The sequence below is a fragment of the Ornithodoros turicata genome, chromosome 3 (genome assembly GCF_037126465.1).
Source record: "Ornithodoros turicata isolate Travis chromosome 3, ASM3712646v1, whole genome shotgun sequence".
NCBI classification, from domain to species: Eukaryota; Metazoa; Arthropoda; class Arachnida; order Ixodida; family Argasidae; genus Ornithodoros; species Ornithodoros turicata.
In genome coordinates, this window is record NC_088203.1 from 37,164,836 (window position 1) to 37,190,786 (window position 25,951).

A 25,951-nucleotide genomic window follows, 5' to 3' on the forward strand; every position below is an offset into this window, starting at 1 on the left:
ATCTGGCGCTCTTGATGAAACACAAAAAGAAGGGCCCGATGTAGAAGAAATGTAATGCAAGAGGACTCGCTGTTGGGCACGTTGGTTACTATACATGAAGATCCAAAACACAGCGCGAGAAGACACGACGGAAGAAGAGAGGACAGGACAGGCGCTGACTCCAACGAACAGTTTAATGACACAAAAACCAGTACGCAGGCGCACAGCCGCCAAGTCACCCCAGTCACCCCACCTTGGCCCAAAAGCGCAGACGCTCAGACAGACACAATCACTACCGCCTCGACAACATCCTCTTCTCCCCTGATAACAAAGACACAGATGTTTGGCTCAAACACACCTACCGCCTCTATCCCCGATAAAAAACGCTTCAGATAACTCCCGCGCACCCTTATCTCTGCTCCTAGCTAGCACGACAATCTGACTAAATAGCGGAGTACACTTACATTTGGTAACATGCATAGGCAAATGACGCGTGTCCGCACTAGACAAAGACCTCTCATGCTCTCGGGCCCTGTCGTTAACACACCGGCCGGTCTGGCCAATGTATACCCTATCGCACCGCACAGCTAACGTACTGGTGCTGATGGCTCTTGCCACAAGAGACTTTAGGCTTACTACGATCAACTTTCGAACAATGCCTTTTGACCTGATGCCTTTTGACTCGGCCCAATCTAAGACTGTGAAGCGCGCTATTGCTTTGCTCTGCTTGGAATCCGCTTTAAAGAAGTCTTGTGAGCACGTTTTGTTGGACAGTTTCGCGGCCCAGGTTGATAGGTTGGGTGCTGTTGGATTCCCCACAAGGCTGTTGGCGAGTGTAGCCGAAGGCCTTCTCCAAAAGGTTAAAGGAAAGGTGCGGAAACCTAGGGGGGAAGTCGCGAGGGGTTCTACTAGATGCATGGTTGTTCCGTACGTGCACAGAGTATCGCACAATTTGAAAAGAGTGGCTAATAGGTACAGTGTACCTATGGTGTTTTCGGCACCTTGCAAGCTCTCAGGCCTTTGTTCGAAAGTTGATCGTAGTAAGCCTAAAGTCTCTTGTGGCAAGAGCCATCAGCACCAGTACGTTAGCTGTGCGGTGGGGGTAGTTTATGAGATCCCGCTCACATGCGATAGGGTATACATTGGCCAGACCGGCCGGTGTGTTAACGACAGGGCCCGAGAGCATGAAAGGTCTTTGTCTAGTGCGGACACGCGTCATTTGCCTATGCATGGTAGCAAATGTAAGTGTACTCCGCTATTTAGTCAGATTGTCGTGCTAGCTAGGAGCAGAGATAAGGGTGCGCGGGAGTTATCTGAAGCGTTTTTATCGGGGATAGAGGCGATAGGTGTGTGAGCCAAACTTCTGTGTCTTTGTTATCGGGGGAGAGGAGGGTGTTGTCGAGGCGGTAGTGATTGTGTCTGTCTGAGCGTCTGCGCTTTTGGGCCAAGGTGGGGTGACTGGGTTGGCGGCTGTGCGCCTGCGTACTGGTTTTTGTGTCATTAAACTGTTCGTCGGAGTCAGCGCCTGTCCTGTCCTCTCTTCTTCCGTCGTGTCTTCTCGCGTGTGTTTTGGAGAAGATGCAGTGCCGCGCATATTAGACGGCTGCCATCGTATCTGAGAACGCCGAAACCGCGAAGCCGTTCCGCCAGACAACGAGCCCAGGGAAACATCCCCGTAAAAAGAAAGCATGCGCCGTCGACACCAACAATGAACTCGGAGCTTTTATCAATAGAATCTTAAAGAAAACTGCTCAAACAACTGGGGCTTTTGAGCTGATTTCGCTCCCAGGGATGTTAACTGGTGCAATAGTCGTGTAATCGCAGTCGACCAATCGCGTCAAATCATAAACGGTCATGTAACTGTCTGCGATTAACTGTAGAAAGTCCTCTACGCGCTAAATAAAGTATGCATTATTAAAGTTGTTTAGCATGGCAGGATAAAAATGTTGCTCGAGATTGATTCATGGAAGGATGTTGAACACATGGCGGTTCCTTTCAGTCTCGGAAAGGAAATGAGGTCGACGCGAGATGACTAAAACAAGAGATGAACGACAAGGACACAGCGGTTAAATTTCGTGACATGTCTGAGTCAGTCAAGATCCTTTTAGAAACTATACTTTTGTCTTAATCAGCTTCGCGGTAACAATTGGGTCAGTCATCTGGTACCACGTGAAAGAGATTGATGTGATTCGATCGGCCGATCCCGTCAATTAGTACGCTGTCACGGGCGCAGTAACCGTGTGTTCACACGAGCGCCTTTTCTGACTGCGCAGCGACTGAAGGAGGAGAAGGAGGTATCAGCATTATCACGCAATCATCCAACCATTCGGTCGCGGGCGGAGCTTATCGCATAGCAGAATCTATGAAGCGCGCACGTTTTCATTGTATTTTTGGCGAGATATCAAAGAGCCTTGTGCAACATAACTGCGCTCAGCAGCTCCGTCCGTCAGAAAGAAGCACACGGATAGTTTGTTCGCGGGGCACAGAATGTGACGACTGACGCGCAGAAGGAGGACGAAGCGAAAAAGAAAGCCACCCTCTGTTGTCAATGTTACAAGCTCTATTATTTTTTATCCATTACACCAGGTAGAGCAACATCCGATCTTGTGGAAGCTTGCCGATGAGCAAAACCGAAATGTACCGAGGAAACATGCCACATGAGAAAAGATCGCTCTTGAAATGGAAAAGAGACACCCGGATGTCGAAGCAACGGTGTACATCAAAACACTTTTTGGGTCCCCATATTCACGGCGCAGTCGTTGTATCAGTTGCTGTTAATTAATAATAACGAGTTGGCAGCATTCGCGTTCCAAACCAAAAGGTATCGGCTCAGGACGCTAGCGGTTTGGTTTAAAAACGAGAAATATGTGAGCGGTATCGTGTGTGAGTGTGGTGTAAAGCAAAGACGGCTGTGGCGTAAAGGTCGCACCTTTCGAACACAGTAAAAACAGCTTCACCGCATAGCAGGTTCTGCGCCAATCATTGCCGTGAATGATAGGGCATCACTTCTGATTGGAGGACAGAGTGGAGCGTACACCTTTTTGTGTCAATTGTGTGTGTGTCTCTGGTGGTCCCTCTGCTGTACGTTCCGCAAAAGCAAGAAACCTTGTCCTCTTTCTGCAGAAGGGAGGTCTTGCTCAACGGCTCATCTAATACTTTGCTCTCCCCGACGAACTCATGCACGCTCAACGCATCTCCACCCTTCATCCTCTATCCTCCATCTGTCTTGCTTTTTTTTTTTTCGGCTAGCTTTGGTAGCTTCCAATTCCTGCGTTTCATCGGCCCCATTGCTTTAGACGATGGACAGGCCATGTTTTTGTGTCTACTACTCATTCCCAGTGAAACGTTCATCGCGTATACCGGTGGCATAGCGAGGCAGAGTTCACACCCACTCAAACAACCCTTATGACCTGTTTCTTTTCTTCTTCTCTTTTTTTGGTGGGGGTACGTTACCGTCCCATACATACATATAAAATTATGGAACAAAACGAAATTCACGAATTGGCACTTTTTGCATATCGCGTTATATAGGAAGCTCCCCTAGTGACTAATTATGAAATAATGTCATGACAAAGCGAGACGTCATCACGTAAGTGTTGCATCTTCAGCACTATAGCTTTGTCCAGGGGTAAAGCACGTTACTCTAAAGCGCTGTGGCAGTTCTCAAACTGTGTGGCCGCGATGAATGGGAAACACGTAAGAATAGTGAAACCGCGGAAAACTGACTCTCTTTATTACAACTGATCGTTCTCGCTGGTGCTTGTCAGAACACGATGTATGCACACAGTGGCCTCCCGTGAATGCGATGCATGACGTGATGATGACCCCGGGGTGCTGCCATGTAGACTTGTGTAATGACAGCCCTAAAATATTATACCATTACATGGTTAATTTATGATGCCAGACAACTATGAATATGCGTGACCCCACAGTGGCCGGCTTGGGGATAAAATTTTGCACTCTTTTGTCTTACCCGGCGTGCGATACTGCTCACACATTTCTCGTTTTTAAACCAAACCGCTAGCGTCCTGAGCGGATACCTTTTGGTTTGGAACGCGAATGCTGCCAACTCGTTATTATTAATTAACAGCAACTGATACAACGACTGCGCCGTGAATATGGGGACCCAAAAAGTGTTTTGATGTACACCGTTGCTTCGACATCCGGGTGTCTCTTTTCCATTTCAAGAGCGATCTTTTCTCATGTGGCATGTTTCCTCGGTACATTTCGGTTTTGCTCATCGGCAAGCTTCCACAAGATCGGATGTTGCTCTACCTGGTGTAATGGATAAAAAATAATAGAGCTTGTAACATTGACAACAGAGGGTGGCTTTCTTTTTCGCTTCGTCCTCCTTCTGCGCGTCAGTCGTCACATTCTGTGCCCCGCGAACAAACTATCCGTGTGCTTCTTTCTGACGGACGGAGCTGCTGAGCGCAGTTATGTTGCACAAGGCTCTTTGATATCTCGCCAAAAATACAATGAAAACGTGCGCGCTTCATAGATTCTGCTATGCGATAAGCTCCGCCCGCGACCGAATGGTTGGATGATTGCGTGATAATGCTGATACCTCCTTCTCCTCCTTCAGTCGCTGCGCAGTCAGAAAAGGCGCTCGTGTGAACACACGGTAACTGTCTGCGATCAACTGTAGAAGGTCCTCTACGCACTAAATAAAGTACGGATCACCTTACTACCGTGCCCTGTGAACATAAACGGCTCTAGAATCTCCGGTTGTGGGGTTGAATATATACGTTTTTAAAATATTTTCGCATCTAACTGGGACACCCTGTATAGCTGCTTTCTTTCTCCCGATCTTGAAGAAATATGAGAAAGAAGTTGTATTGTAATATATATTCCCTTTCTAGATACCTCTGCAGCACCATGATGGAAACGGGCAGAGCATAGACGACAAAGTTTATCGGGTGAGACTTGTGCGAATTTAAATTGATTTTGCATTGCTGTATTGGTAATGCCTCGCTTTCGGTCTGCAGAAACAACTCCAGCGTCTGCTGACCCTCATATACACAGCCTACTTTATTGCAAAGGTAAGCCGCCGCCAGAGTCTCCTCCACACATGCTGCTGCTTGTTATATAGACCGCAAGTACGTTACGTACGTTGTTTGTCTACCATTCTTCCCACTGATATCGCTCAAACAATTTGATTCATGTGGTAATATCGAGTAACGTCCGTTGTGGCTTGCAGAAACCGCAGGGATTCACCTCGTTAACTGTTCCTTCCACTGTATTGCCATATGATATTTCGACTGTATGTGGAGGTTACATTCAGTGCTCAGCTTGTTCCGCAAGTACATATGTACATACCGTCATTCTTAGACATCACCAAATTATCCTTCACTTCACGCATAGCATGAATACGTAACGTGATAAACACGCTGACGCATGTACAGCTCACGTCAACCTTAATTATAATACTGGAAAAAAATATGGTCTCGTTAAGGAGCGCGATTACAGCAATCCTTGGGGCCATATGAGAAAATCTTAAGTGAACAACATTATTCTATTACAGTGGAATCTAGATGATACGATCACGGTCGATACGAAATTCCGGATAATACGATTTTTCGTTTGTTGTTCTTTCTTTCCTTTTTTTTTTTTTTTTTTTCAGTGTTGTTATCCTTGTGGTCGAAGTCCCGGACAGAAGGCCTTGCTTTACGTGTATTATCTTTCGGATAATCCGAATGTACTTTCTGACCCTTCCCAAGCAGCACAATGTACTGAAAGTCGAGTGCAATAGGGGTGGACGGTATGTTTCTTATCAATGTTCTTTAGTTTGACAAGTCTGTTCAAGGTCTTCCCCCTACCCGTGCACCCCTATTGCACTCGACTTTCAGTACATTGTGCTGCCTGGGTTTCGGATGATTGGAACAAAGCCACGCCGGTGGGCGACTGAAGGACGACCGCTTTACACTCTTAATAGAACCAGAAAGAGCGCAGCAGCACAGCGCATCAACGGAGCAGGGGGGGGGGGTGGAAACCCTGAGGCCTTACCTCTCGGCCATCACGTGCCTGATGTCATTTTCTCCTCGCCACTTGTCTCCTTGTCACCCAGTCTCCCCGTGGTCGCGTGGTGTCAACAAGGGGATGAAACTCGCGGTTCATTTGCGGACTAAACTTCAGGCGGTGCGAGCTTTTCGCGTCATCAAACGTCATGAAACGTCAGAATTTTTACGTCGGAGCCCGAGTTCTCAGCTCTCACCAGCCCATTGGCTCCTGTTGCTGCTCCCCCGGTATGCAAACGCTCATTGGTCAGTCTGAAATTATGCATTCTCCGTTTCGCGTGCAAGCCGGTGACGCCGTGTCGGCGGTGCCGGAGCAACTCGCCCTAAAGTTTCGAAATATGGTGGGTGCAACAGGGTGCTGGTACCGCTTTGGATGGTTTATAGTGTCCTTCCCTTAACATATTGTCGATGTCCGCACTCTGAAAAACTCGGAGCTTCTTGGATGCTTCTGCAAGTCAATAGGAGATATGCGAAATGAAGCGCCCTCTCTTGCCCGTTAGCGAAAACGCACTCGCGCCATTTTCGTTGAGGCGATGCTTGGAACGCATGGCTCCGCTGTTCCGTGTACACGGTTTGCGTTGCCCGTGAGTAAGTTTGATTGGATAGTGGCAGCTGAAGAGGACTTCTGTTGTTTTTGTCATTCTATGTGTAAGCACCTCATGGACCACTGCGTTAGTAAAAGTTGGTTGTGCAGCAAGGCAGCAGCCGGCAGCATAGTGTGAACGGCACTGCAAGCTTTCCGTTCTGCTTAGTAAAGAATCGTGTGAATACCACAATTTTTTGTCCTGAAAAGGGCCGCTTATGTCGAAACTCTGAAGACCAAAACACAATGTTATTTAGTAATGATGAATGTGTCACCGCACTGCTGAGCCAAGCTGTACTAGCAGAGAGGAATAAAACGACAAAAGGGTGCATATTCATGAATCGCTGTAACTGAGCGCTAGGAAGCGCCTGAAATAGTATCCTGTAGTTGAGGCTACTATCGGACAAGCCTAAAGCTTAACCAGTAAAGCTTGATATCCTCGATCATTCAGAATTAATATGCAGTCTCTAATATCACTTCATCATTCTCGATCATTCATTTATTCCCCACATCCCCACCAGCAATGGGGTTGAGTATCGCCTCTGGCGATAAACCTCCCCACTCTCCATCTCAAAATAAAGTTGTTGTTGTTCGATCATTCAGAATTAATACGAGTATGCAGTCACTTTAGAATCGGACATTTGCCGCTCGTTTATGTACCACTGATGCAGAACCTGAGAGGTAGACCAATGTGATATGAGTGTCCCTGATTTGACTCTCTTGTAAAATCACTGAACTTATGGTGAATTATATCACAACCCGCAGGTGAATTCTCAAGTGTGATAGATTGGAATACTGTTTTGCATATGTACAGCTTGGGACAAAAGTTTACGGAACACCGCATGACCAGAATTCAGGGACACGTCCCTTGGTGCAGGTTCTGCCTGATAGCAGAAGAACATGTAGGAAAGCCAACTTGAAAGAAAAGTATGAGGTGAGGAAGAAGGAAAATGGAAAGAGGCGTGGGCAGACGAGAAAAGGAACATAAGATATCGCGCGCGGAGCCTGGATATCAGAAGCAATTGCCTAACGCAGAATGAAAACGTGATAATCAGCTCTGATAACTTTTGCCAAGCCTTTCTTTGCTGTACTGCTGCTCATAATTTTGGGCTGCTACTCGTACCGTGTGGAACGGGATGACCGACAGTCGTAACTGGTCGATATCCATTTTTGTTCTCTCTGTGGGAAATGGGGATGCCGTCGACGATGAGAAATGTGCGTCCTGGGGCGACTTCTAAGGGGACTGTGCCGGTGTATGTGTGACAGCGTCGGAGGAAAACCTCAGAAAGTACCCTACATTATGATGTGAAAGTATACTCTATAGACTCAGACGACGAATTCAGTAACTGCACTTCACTTTGTTACTTGCACCTTGTTACTCCGTTATCACTGTATCATACACTTCAGTTCGTTCTTGGCCTTATCATGAGGACATTTCAATGCTCAATTCCAAATTTTGCGTATTACAGTCTCTTCCCGCCACCATCAAGAAGGTTTGTCGGTTACTAACACCCTCCCCTAAAAAAATGAAAATAAACAAACAAACAAGCGGAAGAGTGCTTATTTTCAGAACATCTATAGGAGGCAGCAGAGTCACGTTCGACACAAAAAGTGATTGGTAAACCAACACCTCCTAGATAGAGTCGGGCCTGCGCGCTTACGTCACCTATGAAGGCCTTTCCTACTTTGCGACCTGCTTCGAGCTTTCTTCTTGTTCGCTCTTTCATTTACTTCATAGCAGCATCCACAATAGTAACAGCGGGCCTTCCTGTGTGACGTAGGGCGTGGGCCTTCTCCTTATCTTGGAGGTGTTGGGTAAACTCTGCTCAAATAAGTCCGAGAAACCGAGGAAAAGAAAGAAAGGTGCAATCGCAAACTGTGGTGATAAGATGGTAGGGAGCAACGGACGTCATATCAAAGTTTCCTTTCACCGCACCAAGAGTAAAGTCGCGCAAACGTCCGTGATGTTTCCCGCAGATAATCGCCATTCTTCTGGAATTTTTGCGGGCATCTAATTCGCTTTATTGTGGAATGGGATGAACATGGTAGAAAATTTTAGCAAACCGTTCATAACGTGGCTTGCCTGAACGTGGCTTGCCAGTGGATAACATTCTGAATCTGACATAACGGCAAATTGGCACCGACAAGCATGATAACCTTACAAACGGTATGCTAAAACTGCTTTTATGCACGTGCTATGATAACTTGAAATAAGAGACTTCAACTAGCAAGCAACGACAGTTATCGCAGTCCCATATGAAGACACTTTATAATATGCGAGAAGTGGTAAAGAAAAACGTGGATGCAAGTACAAGTTTTCTCACCCGTCGGAAGCACTGTAATGCTTAATCCGCAGTCTCCGTGGGACGTGCATGACTTGACATGACAGTTTGATTAAAATGCATGGGAAGCCTTGTGAGTGCGAACGAGAGCACATTGTTAAGGATGGACAAAGAAAATTTAAAAAGAGAAACAAGAATTTCGACCCCACGCGCCTTGCTGTTGTAACGACGGCGGTAACGATGGCACACCTTGGCATTCTGCAAAGCGGGGCGGGGGGGAGGGGGGTGTATGCGTTTATTTCGGAAAGGTCAGCCTGACCGAAGGTCGGCTTGCTATTCCTAAAACAAAAGTATAGCACAAAGATGAAGCAAAACCGAATATAAGATAACGAGGGTGGGGTGAAGTGTAGATGACATGAAAGGTCAACTCAAAATTTGTTCATGAGGGAACTTCCTATAACGATGTAGTAGGTTCGGATGCAATGAAAAGTGGTCTACGTTTCACATACTAGTCATGTTGTGTCATAGTGCCTAATAGTAGGCCATCCAGGATGAAAATTGTGATGCTCTTGCTTGCCGCAATCTTAAAACTCTCTTCATATAAAAGAAGAAATACATGACCCTCAGATCGAACCAGGGAACATGAAAGCTAGAATCGACATCTGCATCACTGAACCACCAGCCCGGAATGTTGTCATCGTTAGAGACCAAGACGCAACCGCTTTGGAACGCACACTCAGCAGCTGTTACTTCTTTCGTTGTGTAAAAAAAGTTTAAAAAAAAACTACCTTTATAATGAATCTTCACAATTCCTGAAAACAAACTGCACGCGCAATTCCAGATTTGTAGATAGCACAACCGTGAGAAGTCTAGTCAGCAAGAATCGAAACAGTAGTACTTTTCTGTGCCTTTAAAGAATATGCGAAAATGCCCTATCGTCGAGCGTTGGGCAGGTTCGACGGCCGCTTTTTCCTGTCGTTCTCTCGCTGTCAACCTTTGACAACACTGACATCCCGCTGTTCCTCAAAACATGGGGCACCCCCGCTTCCTAGCGTCTTGGTCGATATCCTCGTTTTTCTTTTCTGGTAGAACGACACATTTATCGAGCAGCAGAATCGGTGATTTTATTTTTGTTATCTCCGAGGTAATACATTGGTAGTTTTATTGTGTGACAGTTGTCACATCAAATCGCGAACTGCCTTGGAAGGTGTTGAGCAGATCAAACGAGATAATGACGGAAAGAAGATCAAAGACGGCATGTTTTATGATAACGTAGACCGAGAAACGGCATCACTAATTCCCCTCACGCTTACTTCTGGGGACAAAGCGGGCTGTTTCATGATTTCAGGAACAACCTGATGTCAGTTGAAAAGGGGTGACACCGAGACAGGGAGAGGAGAAATTGGCCGCAAAGCCCGCACAGTGCTCAATTATTTTGTATTTTCGCATATTTTTTTTAATACAGCACAAAAAGGCGCTGTCGTGTCAGTTCTTGTAGCGTTGACCGTCCGGGGTTGTACTCCACATCTTTGCAATTACGTAGTCAACGTATTTCCATTAATTACAAAGGTTAATTATGAAAGTTAATTAACGGCTGCGCTATTTACTGATACACCTGAGTAAAGTTGATCCAGCGCTCGCTTTCCGCATGCCTGCACATATCGCTCGTCAAGATGCCGCATTAGTTCAGCGAATGCGCCTCGACGTGGCCTTCACAGCACAGTGGCGCTACCGCTTGAGACAAGTAGCCTCTCCCCATTGCAGCCACTGCGGTGCTGTTGAAGATCTCGAGCACATTCTTCTCCATTGCCCACACTACCAACCTTCCCGAACCGTACTCTACGCATCCCTCAACGAGCTAGACTCCCGCCCCCTCTATCACACAAAATTGCTTGGTCCCCGGCCACATCCAGCACACCAACACTCTGCCCTCAAGGCTCTCTTCACCTTCCTGGACACCACAGGACTTCGGTCCTTATTGTGAAGGGGCTCATTATTTCATTCCCCGCATCACCACCAGCAACAGGGTAGAGTATCGCCCCCGGCGATGAAACTCCCCAGCCATCATCCTGTAATGAAGTTGTTGTTGTTGTTTCCTGATGCACCACTACCACTGAGTAGATCCCGTCGGCAATTCAACGACTTTGGCGTGAAAAAAAGTCAATCGCGGATTTAATAAAATTTAGTCGGTCTTACGTCACGTACCCTGTATAAATGACAATAAGCACGCATGTACAGGGTTCGCCAAGATGAACTTGCGGGTTTGTAACGAAGATAAAACAAATAAGAACAGTGTAGGGAAGCTGAGGTAAATGTTAGAGGACGTATTATGCCCCAAAATTTTAGGTCGATACTGTCATTTGGTCCGTTTCTCTGCGGATAAATCGTGCAAATTAGAAAACCGCCGCTGCCTATTTGGCTATACCTGTGTTTCAGCTCCATTCCGTCAGATGGCGAAACGGTCGAACGCGACGTTGCAGACGACATCGAAACCAAGTGAACAAGTGGAACTGAATGCAGAGCGGTACTCTGTAACGCCGCGTTCAACCCTGTATTTTAACATATTCATTATTTTGACACCTAGAGCGAGTTAACCCGTCAGGAGATTACGGCTTGCACAATGCTGAGAACGAAAGTTTTGGCGAGTTGGGGAATAAAGCCACATGTCCGAAATTTATGCATGATTGACATGTATTTACACTGCAAGAAACACGCCTGGTAGTTTGTTCATCTTAGTTTCCTTTACCATTAGAGCGCGTCAAAGTTGACCCGCATAATTGGTTCCGTCGTCACATCGATCTCGAATGGAACTTTGATTAGTTGCACCTTCACAGAGAACAAAGGACGTTTAAGCCACAAGTTCGAAATTCATCTTAAAGGATTGACAATCATCTACATTATAACAAACGCGCGCGGCACTGTGCAAAACGGAGATGCCTGTAACTGTAGGTCGTGTAAAGTAAGTCAGTGTAAAGCAGTGTAAAGCAGTGCAATGGAAAGTCATCTGCTATTCACATATTAAGTGCGCAGGCGATCGCAGAGCATTACCGCAACTAAATCAAACCGAACAGCATGCAGTATGACATAGAGTCAGTACGGCATTATTAAGCCAAAACTCTGACGCTCTCGCCCTGCCGTTACTCTCATAACTCCCTCTACAAAAAAAAATAAAAGCTAGAAAATACATGAATATAACAATAAAAAAAACACACACACTAAGCAGGCCGCGGATTGAACCACCGGCCCTCGAAAGCTATAACCAAAATCGTTACCAGTGGGCCAACACCGCCCGTTGCTACCACCTTCAGGAATGAAGATACAGACGCTTCGCAGGCCACACTGAGCCTGTCAACACTTCTTTTGTCGTGGGAACAACAATGGAGCGGCCCACAGTTCCGGCCCACATGCCTTCCGGTCGACGCGCGATGGCAGTAGTGCGATCCCGCGGGAGACTTCAAACCCATCATCAGCAAAAAATAAGTATATAGATTTGGAGTTCTTATTAGGATAGAAAGAAAGATATCGAAATAGATATACTAGTAAGGGGAAGAACGGATATATAGAAAATAAAGCGGACGTGGTAAGATACGCTAGGCTTAGAGAACTGGAAGCAGCGTGGGTAGAGAGAGTTACTGTTTTAGAGAAGACAGCTCGTGACGAGGAGACAGGTACACCAGCCTCATGCAAGGCAACTCCAAATCAGCAAGAGAAATGAACGACCTGGTGCAATGCGGGGTATGCGCTACTTGGACGAAACACCTTTCAGTGAACTCCATGAGGCAGAAAAAGCCAAATTCTCGTGAAATATTTGTACACAAATAAGCACGATCCAAAATATATGGGAGCAGAAACTACAAGAAGTAAAAATAGCACAGCAGGCTGAACTTGAGAGCCTTAAGTACCAGCTAGAGGAAAAGTTGCAAGAACACTACAAGGAGAGGCGAAACGAATTGGAAATGAGGTTAATGGAATTGTGCTCGGCGCTGCAGCGCGCTGAAAACCAGAACCTCCAACCGAACTTCAACACAACGGCAACGGTTATCCCTAACGAAGAGAGTTGTGGGAAAGCTAGGAAAGAGGAGCACAGGGCGCCCACGGAGAGCAGTGCAGAAGCTTGCATGCCTGAAGTGGTGGACAGCCCCATGACAGGAGGGGTCACAGTACATGCCAGTAGAAAACCAGAAAGCAAGCCCCTTAACCCTCCATCACCTATGCCGAACGAACAGAACAACCCGTGGATGACAAGGCCAACTATCATAGTGGGGGATTCCAACATAAGACGTATGGCGGACACAATCAGATAAAAAACCCACCACGCGGATGACGTGAAGATATCCGCTAATGGAGGCGCTGGCATAGAGGAAATACTTACCCAAGCAGAGCTACAACCACACAAGTCAAAGGACAAGGAAACACTTGTAATAATTCAGGCCGGCACTAATGACCTCCTAGCTGGCACACCAGAAGACATAGTGACATCCCGCCTGAAAGAATGGTTGCAATGGGCCACTGGAGAGCACCCTAAGGGAGCATACCAGATATGCACCATCCCTGGAATCTACCAGCAAGTCCCAGTACTACAATCAGCAGCAGCGGAGCTTAACAGAGCCATATATCAAATAGGCCAAGAACTGAGCAACGTCAGGGTATTGAAAACACCATGGAGACAATATGCAATGGCACCCGACAAAATACATTACAGTGAGGAGACCTCGATCAGGCTGGGCATCAACATTAGAAATAAGGCTAGCCTTTTTTTAGGTCTTCCGTAGATACATATCCCCGTCCCAGGACAGCAGGAGCGACAGAGCTGGGGGCAGAGGAGGCCCCGCCGGCGAGGCAACACAGACCTGGTAGATGTGCTTATAAGTGCCCTGGTAAACTGCCAGGAGAGAACATCTCGTAGGAGGTGGTAAGAACGTGCCCTCAAAAAGACAGCAAGCCCAAAGCCAAGCCTAGAAAGGGAAGAGGCAGCCATAGGCGCAAGAGAGCACAGAAAAAGTTTACAATAGCTTTTCTAAACATGCAAGGGGGCAGAAACCACAAGAATGGATAGAACTATATGACAGAATAACCATGGGGGGATACATATCTACGCAGACGCAGAAACGCACTTAAGGAACGAGGGGGAACCACCACCGCATGACTCAATATAATGGGAGGGAAGTAACCGGACAAACTCAGAACGCCAGGGAGGAGGAATAGGTGTGCTGACATGCCATGGCATGAAATGGAGAAGAGACAAGGTGGATTGCAAAGAGCATCTTTGGGTACAGGGTTCCATTAGGAAGATCCCTGTGTAGTTAGGCGTTGTATACCTGAGCACTGGCCGAGATTCCGTAGCCCGAAATGAGAAGATACTGCAGTGTATGGACCAGGACATCACAGAAATGAGGGGAGAATTTGAACTAATAATCATAGGCGACTTCAATGCACACATTGAGGAACTGGATAGGGAGACAGACCATACCGCAAAAAAACTGAATGACTTTGTAGAGCGACACGACTTCACCATAGGAAATTTGATGGATGGTTGTAGTGGCAAATGCACATGGAATGCCAGGGGACATAGAACATGTATCGACTACTGTCTGCTCGCCCATCGGCTCACAAAGAAAGTAAACAACATACATATCGACGAGGAGGGTTTCTGGAGCATGGGGAGCGACCACAATAGAATTGCAATATCATTTGGAAACGAGGAACAAAGGCGACTGTACAACAGGACGGCAACAACTGCACCTGGACAGGAGGAGCAAAATGCACAGCAGATGGAACAATTGAACCTTACAGACATGCCATATGAGAGATGGACAGCCCTTTTGACACAAAATTCTAGCACAGAGATAGTACAAGCTCTGCCAACAAATAAAAGGCTAAAGGGATGGTGGGACGAGGAAATTAAAGTTGGTATTAGAAAATTAGAAACAGAAAGGAGGCATTGGCTCGGCACAGAAAGGCAGTGAAAGCCCACAAAGACTCGACAACTATAGAAAGGACTTGGCAAGAATACCGCAAATACAAGCAACAAGCAGCTGACTTAGTACAACGCAAAAAGTACAACGCAACCAGGTAGACTCCAAATTTCTCCATTCTCTAAAAACAGCAGGAAAGAAGGCACTTACAAAATTCTGGAAATACATTAAATCACTCACACGATGAACCCAGAAACACAGCAGGGACCCCCGGGAAAATGAATGCACGGATAGGGAAGTAAAGAAGCTCCAAATATGGATGGTTCAGCAATTATCAGGTGAGACTGAGGTTGCACCACCAGATGAGAAGACATGGGCTGAAACTGAAACCAAATGGGATATGGAGGACATTACAGATGAAGAAATAACTCGCGCACTTCGCAAGATAGATGCCTCCAGCTGCGCGGGCCCAGACGGAATTTCCCCCAGAGTGCTGAAAGAAGTGGGACTCAAAGGGAGATAATACTTGAGGGAAACTTCCAACAAAATATATCAGACAGGAGAAACTCCAGAGGGATGGAGACAATCACAAATTGCTATGCTATACAAGGGAAAGGGCTCACAACATGATTTCGTAAACTACCGTTCTATAGCAGTTACATCAGCAATTTATAGAACTTTTGCAAGGATAATTAGTAATAGATTAGAAGGAGAGATAGAAGAACATCGGGTTTTTGGGGAAATGCAAAATGGTTTTAGGAAGGAAAGAAGGCTGGAAGATAATTTATTCATACTTGCACAACTTCTAGATATACAGAAAAAGCAAAGAGGGACTATATATCTGGGATTCCTTGATATTAAGAAAGCATATGATTCAGTTCAGCACAACATACTGTGAGGAATATTAAAGGGTCATAAGGTCAACGGGGACATCATAGCCACTATCCAGGCCCTGTACAAAGGAGCCACCGCAGTAGCTAGATGGAAAGGAAAACTTACAGAACCAGTAAACATCACAAAAGGCCTGAGACAGGGTTGCCCGTTGTCCCCTATCCCCTTTAACCTCTACATAACTGAACTGGAAGAAAAATTGACCAAATCAGGCATGGGAATACACTTGGAGTGGTGGGAGAATGGGAAACCAAATTTACTAACGATCCCCGGGTTATTCTACGCTGACGACCTCTTCCTGATGTCGGAACAGAAAGAAGAATTGCAGGAGATGTTGTGCCAGTGTGGAGAATTGGCAACAGAATTGCCGATTTGGTTGTATTAAATTACAATTACAATTACAATTAAGTTACAATTTAATACAACCAAATCGGCAATTCTAAGCTTGAATGAGCCACAACCCCCTGCAGAATTCACTATACAAGGCTCGCACATCCCAAACCAGGACTCATATGAGTACCTTGCTATTAACATTGAGATAACACAAACTGGGGTACCACAATATGAACAAAGGCTACGGAAAAAGGCACAAAGAGCAATTGGATATCTAAATCGAGTCGCGTTATGGAGCTTCAATCACACACGTAGTAAGGGAATTATGGAAAATGGTCGTGGTCCCAGGTTTGACATATGCAAATAGGTAGTATGCATTGCAGCAACCACGAGGGAATATCTGGAATATCTTACCTGTACATTCAGTCGCATCACACTGCATAGACAATCCTCTGAGTAACGCCATGAGGAAATCTGTATTGAGAGACCACTTTTGCCTTAAAAACTGCTACAAATAGCACGACACCCTACAAATTATTATTATCGCAACAAGCTGACGATATAGCTCGGACACAAAGGCGGTACTCAAGTCGCGCCACACCACCGTTATGTAGGATTCTTTCTCACAAATCACACTAAGGCACAAAACAATACCAATACATGAAAAAAAGTGACAATCTTGGTCTCATTATGACGTAATACCGAACTTGTGCGCGAAGGTAATTCAAAGAAATGAATGTGCACTTGCTTCCGTAGAGAACACCGTGTACCATGTTAGCAATGCATGCACAAAAGCGCTCGAGTGTTCGCGCATATATTGATGACAACACTACCAGTGAAGTGTAACACGTTCTCCCAAGCATATTATGCACTCAAACTACATTTGCCGCCTGGTAAAATGCAAGTGTGTTCCATTGAACCTCGGAGGAGCGATCAAACAACCTGCATCCAATGCTCGTTTTGGGCAAAAAAAACACTTCATAATTGTCAACTAATCATAGAAAATGGACGCCTATTTATTCCTTGATAAAGAATGACTCACCTGTATAAATTTAGGGCCTGTATCCCTGCCAGTAGAATTGGTACGACCGTAATTGCAAGAAGTTGCCATGATCGCTGCGGCGATTGGAGTGGGTACAGTAAGATGGCGGCCGGTTTCTTCACGCTCGCGCTCCCTATCCGCGATCCATCCTTTTACAATCGAGATCTGTGGTTGGGAGCTTCAACCGCAGCGCCACTGCGTTACGGCGAATATTACATAGCGCCTTCATTACAAGTTCTCCTCGTTTTGATGAACGAAATTCTATTTTTGGTATATTTATTGCAATTTACAACTTAGCTCGAATAAAATAAGCATTGCTTCTCCAAAAATATCATTTCTCGGCAACGAAATGTCGCTGCTCAAATGGACCGGGAAGCCGCGTCATGACCAGACGCGACAGCGACAAATTCTGCAGCGCGTCGCTTGTCGCTTGTTATGGGGTCCGCGCTTAAGAGACAACTTCACCTTTCAGGTCTGACATGGGCGTTTTCTGCAGGACCCGTTGTTTTGGTCAAGTACGAGAAAGATAGCACACCAATGAATTGTGCCACGAAGCCAACACGGTGAAAATAAGTCCTCAGGAACAAAACTGTGACGTTCTTGCGCTTCCATTCCACTTGTACGCCATCGAAGGGCCTCTCACAACAACACTTATGCGTGGGCATTTCTTTCTAAAGCTGAGGGGCAACAGATATTCTAACAAAACCAGATGGGATGCTTTGCTTCAATGGAGGGCAGCGAGTACGCCGGTCAAGCCAACTTTAAGAAGCTGTGTCCCGCACTTCTGGGAATGCTTTGGGAAGTTATCAGTGTGTGCAATATAATGACGTGAACATGCGCTGTTGTGTTGTCAGATTTTCTTAAAACCGAACGGCAATTGGCGATAAACAAAAAGTATACTGCTAAAATTTTCTCAAATACGTTAACACAAACGAATTCATCGAACAGAGACATCTTAATAATTAATCTGACAAGAGATAACGCTACAAAATTCGTGTTCCACCCGGGGGCGCATAATGTACCAATCATGCAATCAAAATTATATCTAGCTCAAGAAATGAGGTCAAAAGCAGTTAGTAAATCTAAATAAGCAGAGAAAAGTTCAACTGACGCGTAAAGGTAACTTCCCTGCTAAACACCGCTGCAACGCGGAGAAGCCACTTTGACTGTTTCCGAATTTTGGCATCTGGGCTAAGTTTGCCGTACAAGAGAACCGCAGACGATTGAGTGACTCTGGCACTTCTAAGTGTATAATATAGAGGTACCCTACAACGCGTATCCACAATAACATTACAGTACATCATACATTACCAGCGATATTAAGCGATGAAATCGTCTCCTGCGTGAAAATACCCATACCTCCCACATGTATTCACGGTCCGAACAGCGGGATGTCTGGGGAACCAAAGGTATTTCATGTATAACGATATTTTTCGTTTGTATAAGCTTACAATAGATATCTGAACGTGTATCCTCGGGAATATTACGATATCTTGGATAGAACAGCTGCTACAGCACTTTCCTATTGTCTTGGCGGCAAGTTTCACTCAATGGTCGCGAGAGGGCGCAAGGCGTCGCTGTCCACGAAAGCTGGGAATGGGGGTGTCACACTTCTGCATTGGAGCGGCACCCTAGCAGCAAACGGGAGCAGAGAAATATACTCCGAGATGGCTAGAACAGCCCGTCACCTGTTTCTTATTCGAACTCTTCCTATATCTAACAGGGGGCCGCTCCGATAAAGAAATACGCCAGTGGCATGTTCCGTAGACTTTTGTCCCAAGCAGTACCTAATGCGCTCTCTTGACGTACATCCCAACTCCAAATAAGCATGTGCACAATAATTAGAGGGCTCTACATGTGTTCTCTATACTGTGTTCCAGTTTTTCGTGCACAAGGGAAAGTAAGATAAGAAATTAGTCGAGCCACTAAATAAGCTAGAACACGAGAATAGGACATCATCTACGAATATTTGTTTTCAAATCTTATTTGTGTGTGAATTGCCTCACACAGTTAAAAGGAAAATCACTTCTTCAGTTGAGCTACGTAGGATAAAACCACGTTTATTACAGGTCTAGAACCATGGCATTTATGTTTATCAAATATTTATTTATTAAATGACATAAATAAATGTTGGTCATGAAGTCACATGCTCGGCAAACGGGTCAAGTCGTGGCTTAAGGAGAGCAAGCAGCAATGACAGAACCAGATATCTTCCAACATCTAAATCTGAAACCTAGAACTATACATATAGTCTAATTATATATCACAACTACCAAATGCAGCAGCCCTACAACCGTGGCGTGGTTCCAAGAATCTCAAAACATTAAGGAAGAGATTGCTCGGCACAGTGCGGCAAATGGTATGAAAAACCCCTGCATCAAAATATTCTCCATTTATAAGACCAGTATCTCATTTAGTCTTATCATCACAGTAGCTGCTAAAACTAAAAAGTGAAGTATTGCAGAAAACAAAGTAAATGCAAATGCCCAACGGCGATGATAAATGCCGTGTGAGATCTCGCTGAAAATGGAATCGACCGTAAAACTGTAGGACTATTTCTGCTGCTGAGACTAGAGTTCTGAACAGTTTGTCATTCGTACATTCCGCCGAAATGTCCTATACTCCACCGAGGAGTCGTGCTTCAAAAATTGCGGCCTTGGATTCCTTTTTAGTGGAGCCTCCTCTAGCCGCGCTACAGCTCGTGAGAGATCTGGCCTCGTCATGGCGGTCGGGAGCGGCGCACTCGACCCCAAGATCACACATGATTCTCAGGATGTCCCCACAGTGTCATCGTGTCCTCGTCCTTCGATGTGTACCCCATAACGTCCTGAGGATGACACTCGCGGACTGTCCGTGAAGAGTCATTCAGGTACATCCTGTACGCTGTCCCTGTGGGTAGCTAGCGAGACGAGAAATATTGCTTTGTTTAGTTTACCTGCTCAGACTCTCTAGACACATTTGTTTTGTACTTTGGACCGATCCTGGGACCTGATTTACATTTTTCGGAAATAAAGGGTGGTCCAGCGGAAAATTATCTGCCTTCAAAATGGATGGCTGTCTATGATACATGGAGCATTTCTTGAGGAACCGACAGAAACGCACGATTCTGTCCACTGCTTTTGACTTTCAAAAGCCCTACCTAAAATTGTCAGACCAAAACGAGTAAGAAACATACACCTTGCATTGACGCAAAGCTAACAGTTAAATCGGTTCCTCGCTTTGAGTATTTTTTCTTTGCGTAATCGAAAGAAACATGGACAGCACCCTTCGCTTTGTGTCGCAGGCGAGGAGGACTCTCGACTTAGGTAGGCGCCGTTATAAGCAAGAAATAGAATCTGTTTTGGCTTCGGAGGAGAACTCTAGTACCTTTCGGAGTGGGTTTCTTGAATTTACTGCTGCGTCTTTTATATATCTCTCTGCTTTTTTTTTTATCCGATGCGCATATTGTCCGTTATAGATTGCACTACAAGCGGACAGCCAGACTTTATTGGTGAAGTTAACCAAGATGTACGGCAAAACAGAAGTTATCAAGACTGCATGTGGTTTTGTATCATTCATCCTGTCTAAGCACGTAAAAAAAAAGTACACTAAATTGAGACTACGTTTCGTCCTTGATGTGTTACCACTCTGTCCTAAAATTATCCTCGAGGAAGGTCTGAGGACATTCTGAGTACGCCATATATCGTGCCACATTGACACAATGAGGACGATTTGGGGATCAGATTTGACCCTCCTGGGGATGTCATCCCTGTCCATGCATGATGTTCTTAGGATATCCCTGGGATAACAGTGTGTTCTTGAGGGACAGATGGCGCTATTCCGCATATCTCTTATTCAGTGATAGATAAGTGGAAGGCAGGTCTGCTTCACTTGCTTGGTGCGACCACGATATTCCAGAATGACAATATACTCCTTTTTTCCGCTACCCACTCGATGACAGGTAAGTCAGTTCCTACTCCATTCTGCTGCTTAGCATCGCATAGCACCACCCCTGTGTCGAATACGTATTGCTTCGGCCGGTAGATTTTTGGTTTTCACGGTTCTGATCCCTATTCTGATCATTATTGCTCAGGTATAAGCCCTCAACTCATATCTGCTTCAGAAAAGCATCTACACGGATACAGTAGAATCGATGAGCCCCTCTGAGTGGTTGGAGCACCATCTTCCGGCATAGCAGCTGCACAAGTTTCTTTGTGACGGGTCACCCAGACGCAGGAAACGGATACTGACATGTTCTCTGTCATGCTCGATCTGTGAATGTGTGTTCCTATGCAGCCAATATACTGCTGTTCTACTGTGAGATCTTCCACATAAGACATCAGCTATTAGTGAACGCAAAGTTGCTTTGGCATATCACTCGAACTTCAAAAATAATGTTCATGTCATATTCCTGTTTGGCGCAGCTACAGCAGGCTGCATATTTGTGCTTTGGAAATACCTATCACGAAAAATAAAGCACTTTGTGTAACAGAAACAGCGGCAACGCTTAACAGCCAACGCTTCCGCATATTGTTATTTATTTCACTCGACACGAACGGAGATCGACAGCCACCTAGAACCGCCAATGCGGGGGAGAGGGAGAGAACAGACGGGAAAGGGAAAGCCTCGCCAGCGTCACAGGTCGCTCAGGGAGACGAAAAAAAGCAAAGCAAAAAGTTACTCAGCCGTTGTTCAACGGTTGGCTCAACGCTTGTGGTCACGTGAGTTGTTTCGAGCAATATAATTATTGCTGGGGGCAATTGCCCCTACACCAGGGGATGGTGTCAATTTGCTTCGCTGGTCGTCGCTGTGTCACGTAAACGAAAAGCGCTCTTCAAAATTCCCATCGAACGGACGGACCTGGCGAAGGAATTGGCGATTACACCGTCGACGCTCAGCACCATCGTCAGTCAGCGAGTGCTCATCATGAAACACGTCCAAAGCAATTCGGTGTGGATGTTAAACAAGCAAAGACGACACAGAACGTGGAGTTAGAGGACATTCTTCTCAGGGTTCGTGGTTCAGGAAAGTGATAGCAGCTGGTATCAACGTCGATGGCAAATTTGCGCGTGAGAAAGTGGACGACGAAATGAGGGTTTCCAAGCGTCCGGTGGATGGCTTCACCGCTTGAAAACCAGACACGGCTTTAGTGTACAAGACTGTCTGCGGTGAAGGAAAGAAGGTCGACGAACCCTTATAAACAATTGGGTGACGGCAACGCTACCATCACTTATCGCGGGCTACGAGGCGCGCGACATATTTAACGCTGAGGAGGCTGGGTTATTCTTCAACGTGCAGCCGGACAAGAGTTGTGTTTTAGCGGACAGAGCTGCCAGCGTGGGCAGAGAAGCAAAAGCGGGATCACGGTTCTGTTGCAACCCTAACGGCTCTGAGGAGATGAAGCTTATGATCATCGGAAAGCTTGAGAAGCCACGATGCTTATAACAAGAACTTTATTTTGAGAAGAAGAGTGGGGAGGTTCATCGCCAGAGGCGATACTCTACCCCATTGCTGGTGGGGATGTGCGGAATAAAATAATGAGCCCCTTCACAATAATGATTGAAGTCCGATGGTGTCCAGAAATGTTGCTTTGACCAAAAGAGCTTTGAGCGCAGATCGTTGCTGGGCTGGATTGGGCCAGGGACCAAGTAATTTCGATAGGGAGAAGGGGCGAGAGTCCAGCTGACTAAGAGACTCGGAGATGCGGTTCCGGAAGGTTGGTGGGGGGGGGGGGGGGCAATGAAGGAGAATGTGCTCCAGATCCTCAAGAGCACCACAGTGACAGCAGGTGGGAGAGCCAAGTTCTCTCAAGCGGTAACGCCACTGAGCTGTAAAGGCCACATCGAGTCGCATTCGGTGGATTAATGCAGCATTTGACGAGAGGTGTTTCGTGACATGCGGAAAGCGAGCGTTGGATCAACTCTGCTCAACATAGATGGGGGGAGAATGTCGATTGTCTATTGGCGGGAAGCCAGGGGTGTCACGAGGCGTCGCAGAATGGAACGGCGGTTTCCTCTCAACTGAACAATACTGGTCCGTTTCCGATACGAGAGTGCTGCTTCTGCGGCGCTGTCGGCCTGCTCGTTCCCCACGACACCACAATGGGCTGGAACCCACTGGAGAACTAGCCTGTGGCCTGTTGCGTAGACAGTGTGGTAAGCCATTAACACATCTCTGACGAGGAGTGCGCATGGGCCTCGTATGCCGGAATTTTCAATAGCTTCAAGTGCAGATTTGGAGTCTGTGAAGACTGCCCATTCCCGCGGGTTAAAATCGGCGATGTATTGTAGAAAGAAAAGGATGGCATAGAGTTCCGCAGCTGTTGAGGAGGTTGGATGTGAAAGGCGGCGTCCTTGCACTACGCCTTCGGATGGTATGACGAATGCTGAGGCGGACTTGTTGTTTCGGGATGCGCCATCTGTATATGCTGCCGTAAACGTAGAAAACTTCTCGTCTACCTGAACATGAAAATGGGCTCGGAGGACTTGAGGGGGGGATCTGATCTCTTCTTTCCAGAAGGTTTCGGAGGCTTACGAAAGTCGGCGTTACCGGCAGAGACCAGGGGGCTTCCGGCGGTATAATGTCCTTAGCTATGAAGCCAGTGAGAGTCTGGCGTGTCCTCTGCGCTACTCGATAGAAGTCGCTTTCAGGGCGGTATCGAATTTTCCTGAGGAGCGGGGGACGGGGAATGTGAGCACGCAAACGTAGGAAGTGCCGACCCGTTTCACGTTCACGTAGAACCTCAACCGGGAGTTCAGCAGCTTCAGCCAGTACTTGCCGTGTTTCGGCCATTCTTGGAACTCCGAGGCAGCGACGAAGGCTTCGAGCAAACAGGCACCGAAGGGTATTTAATGATGATGTTGATATCCTGTGCAGAATAGGAAGGCTGTAAAGCACAGTCGCCCTCACCAACGCCGCGTGAACTGCGAGCAGGGAACTCTGATCACAGCCCCATCCTGAGCCAGAAGGATGTTGAATTGCGGAGAGCCATAGCTGCACTTTGCAAGTTTCAAGGTGCTTAATGTGGCGAGCCCAGCGCAAGTCCGTGTGGATTACCACGCCAAGGAAGCGGTGGAAGCGTACCGGCTCAAGCTTCTTGGCACCAACCCAAAGAGGGAAATTGGTCATAGATTTGCGCGTGAAAGGGAGCTCGACGCACTTTTCGGGTGAAAGGTCCATCCCAAGGTGCGTGAGGTACGTATGTACGTTTTTTAAAGCAGGCGGCGCTGTATGGCTGGGCGTGATTTTCCTACTGTCCAAAGGGCGACGTCATCTGCATACACGGAAAACGACACTTCGCGAGGAACTACTGATTGTAGGCCGGCTGTCACCACATTAAAGAGTGTCGGACCGAGAATACTTCTTTGGGGGACTCCTTGAGGAACAGGAGGCTGAGGGCTTTGGCCTTGGGACGTACGGACAGCGACAGTTCGGTCCTTAAGGAAGTCTTGGATCCAGATGAAGAGCCGACCGGATACCCCAAACGAGCGCAAGGCGTGCAGTACACAAATGTGCGAGACGGTGTCATATTCGCGCTTGATGTCGAGGAAAACCGATAGGACGATCCGCCGATGAGCACGAGCATGTTGAACTGTAGAGACTAGATCGAGAACTGGAGCCATGGAGCTTCGGTGGCGACTAAATTCAGCCTTTTTTTTTTTTTTTAGCCATTAGTCGAGGCGATGCAAAACCATTCTCTCCATCAGTTTTCCCATTCAGCTTGTCAGGCTCACAGGGCGAAAGTAGGAGAGGGCATTTGGGGGCTTGCCTGGTTTCAAGATGGGAACAACTAATGCCTCCTTCCAGGTACGTGGTAAAGATCCTTGTTGTCGAGACGTATTATACACATGAAAGAGAGCTTGGAGTGACCGGCCGCCAAGGTTTCGCAGTGCGGCATTGGTGATTTTATCGGGTCCCGGGGACGAGCCAGCGTTCACAAGCTTCAACGCTGCCTTTAGCTGGATTAGTGTGAAGTCACGGTCCATAACTTCCGGTGGACGGGGCCAGTCTTGGTGAAGTTCAGTCGTCAAACTGTAGACAAAACTGCTGTGTAGCGGTGTCGTCGAGGCAGCCGCCGGTGTCGTTAGTACCACACAGAGGTCCCTCGCTAGCGTGTTTTCGTCTACAGCCTTAACGATAGCCAAGGCCGCGAGAGGATTCGTTTGAGGGGGCGCCTCCTTCAGAGATCGGATTGTCCGCCAGATCTTCGTGGCCGGGTCAAACGGTGAAAGATGGTGACAAAACTTACGCCAACGCTTCCTGTCCTCTTTCTTAAGTTCTCGTGTTACTTTAGCTTTCATCCGGCGGTATTCCACAATGTCCGTAAGTTGCCCTGTCCGACGAGGCGTTCTTTCTGCTCGGCGATTAACGCCCTAAGGTGGTTAATTGATGGAGAATGACCGACACGTCCTGTTATCCTTTTAGACATGACCACCGCGTCCTGAATACCGCGGCTAATTGCTTACGAGACAGCTTCTGGGGACATACCGGTGGCACAGATGTTCTGAGACCCTCACGAGAAAGTCTCCAGTTTGTGAAAGAAATCAGTCCAGTAGTTGCTGAGAGGGGGTAGTCTGTCGTGCAAAATATAGAGAGGAAAATGATCGCTACCTCTAGTGTCGACGTCCGTAGCGCACGACAAGTGGCGAATGATGCCGGTTGAGCACCACGAGAGGTCCAATACATCGAGTGACGTTGGGGATCGCAGCCTACCTACCTACGCAATTACCTAAAATGCATTAATTAGCCCCTAAAATAGGGATTGTGGGAAAAAGCGAGGTAGCAAAATGGGAGACTATCCCAGTTGCAGGCCATTTCACGTTTAACAAATGAACCTCTGTATGCAATAATGGGATAAGTCGACTTACCCCCTTTTTACTATTTTTGCTGCAATGACATCTAGATTCTAGTATGTACCTGCCAAAGAACAT

At 46.7% G+C, this 25,951-nt stretch overlaps 1 protein-coding gene across 2 annotated transcripts in view; it reads left to right on the forward strand.

The window, feature by feature from the left end:
• LOC135386876 (uncharacterized) overlaps positions 1-25,951 on the forward strand; it is a 126,718-nt gene that overhangs the window by 87,341 nt on the left and 13,426 nt on the right. For both annotated transcript variants that reach the window (XM_064616389.1, XM_064616390.1), the window contains 2 exons: positions 4,842-4,898; positions 4,968-5,021. In XM_064616389.1, the coding sequence (XP_064472459.1) occupies positions 4,842-4,898; positions 4,968-5,021 (111 nt within the window). The remainder of the gene's footprint in view (positions 1-4,841; positions 4,899-4,967; positions 5,022-25,951) is intronic.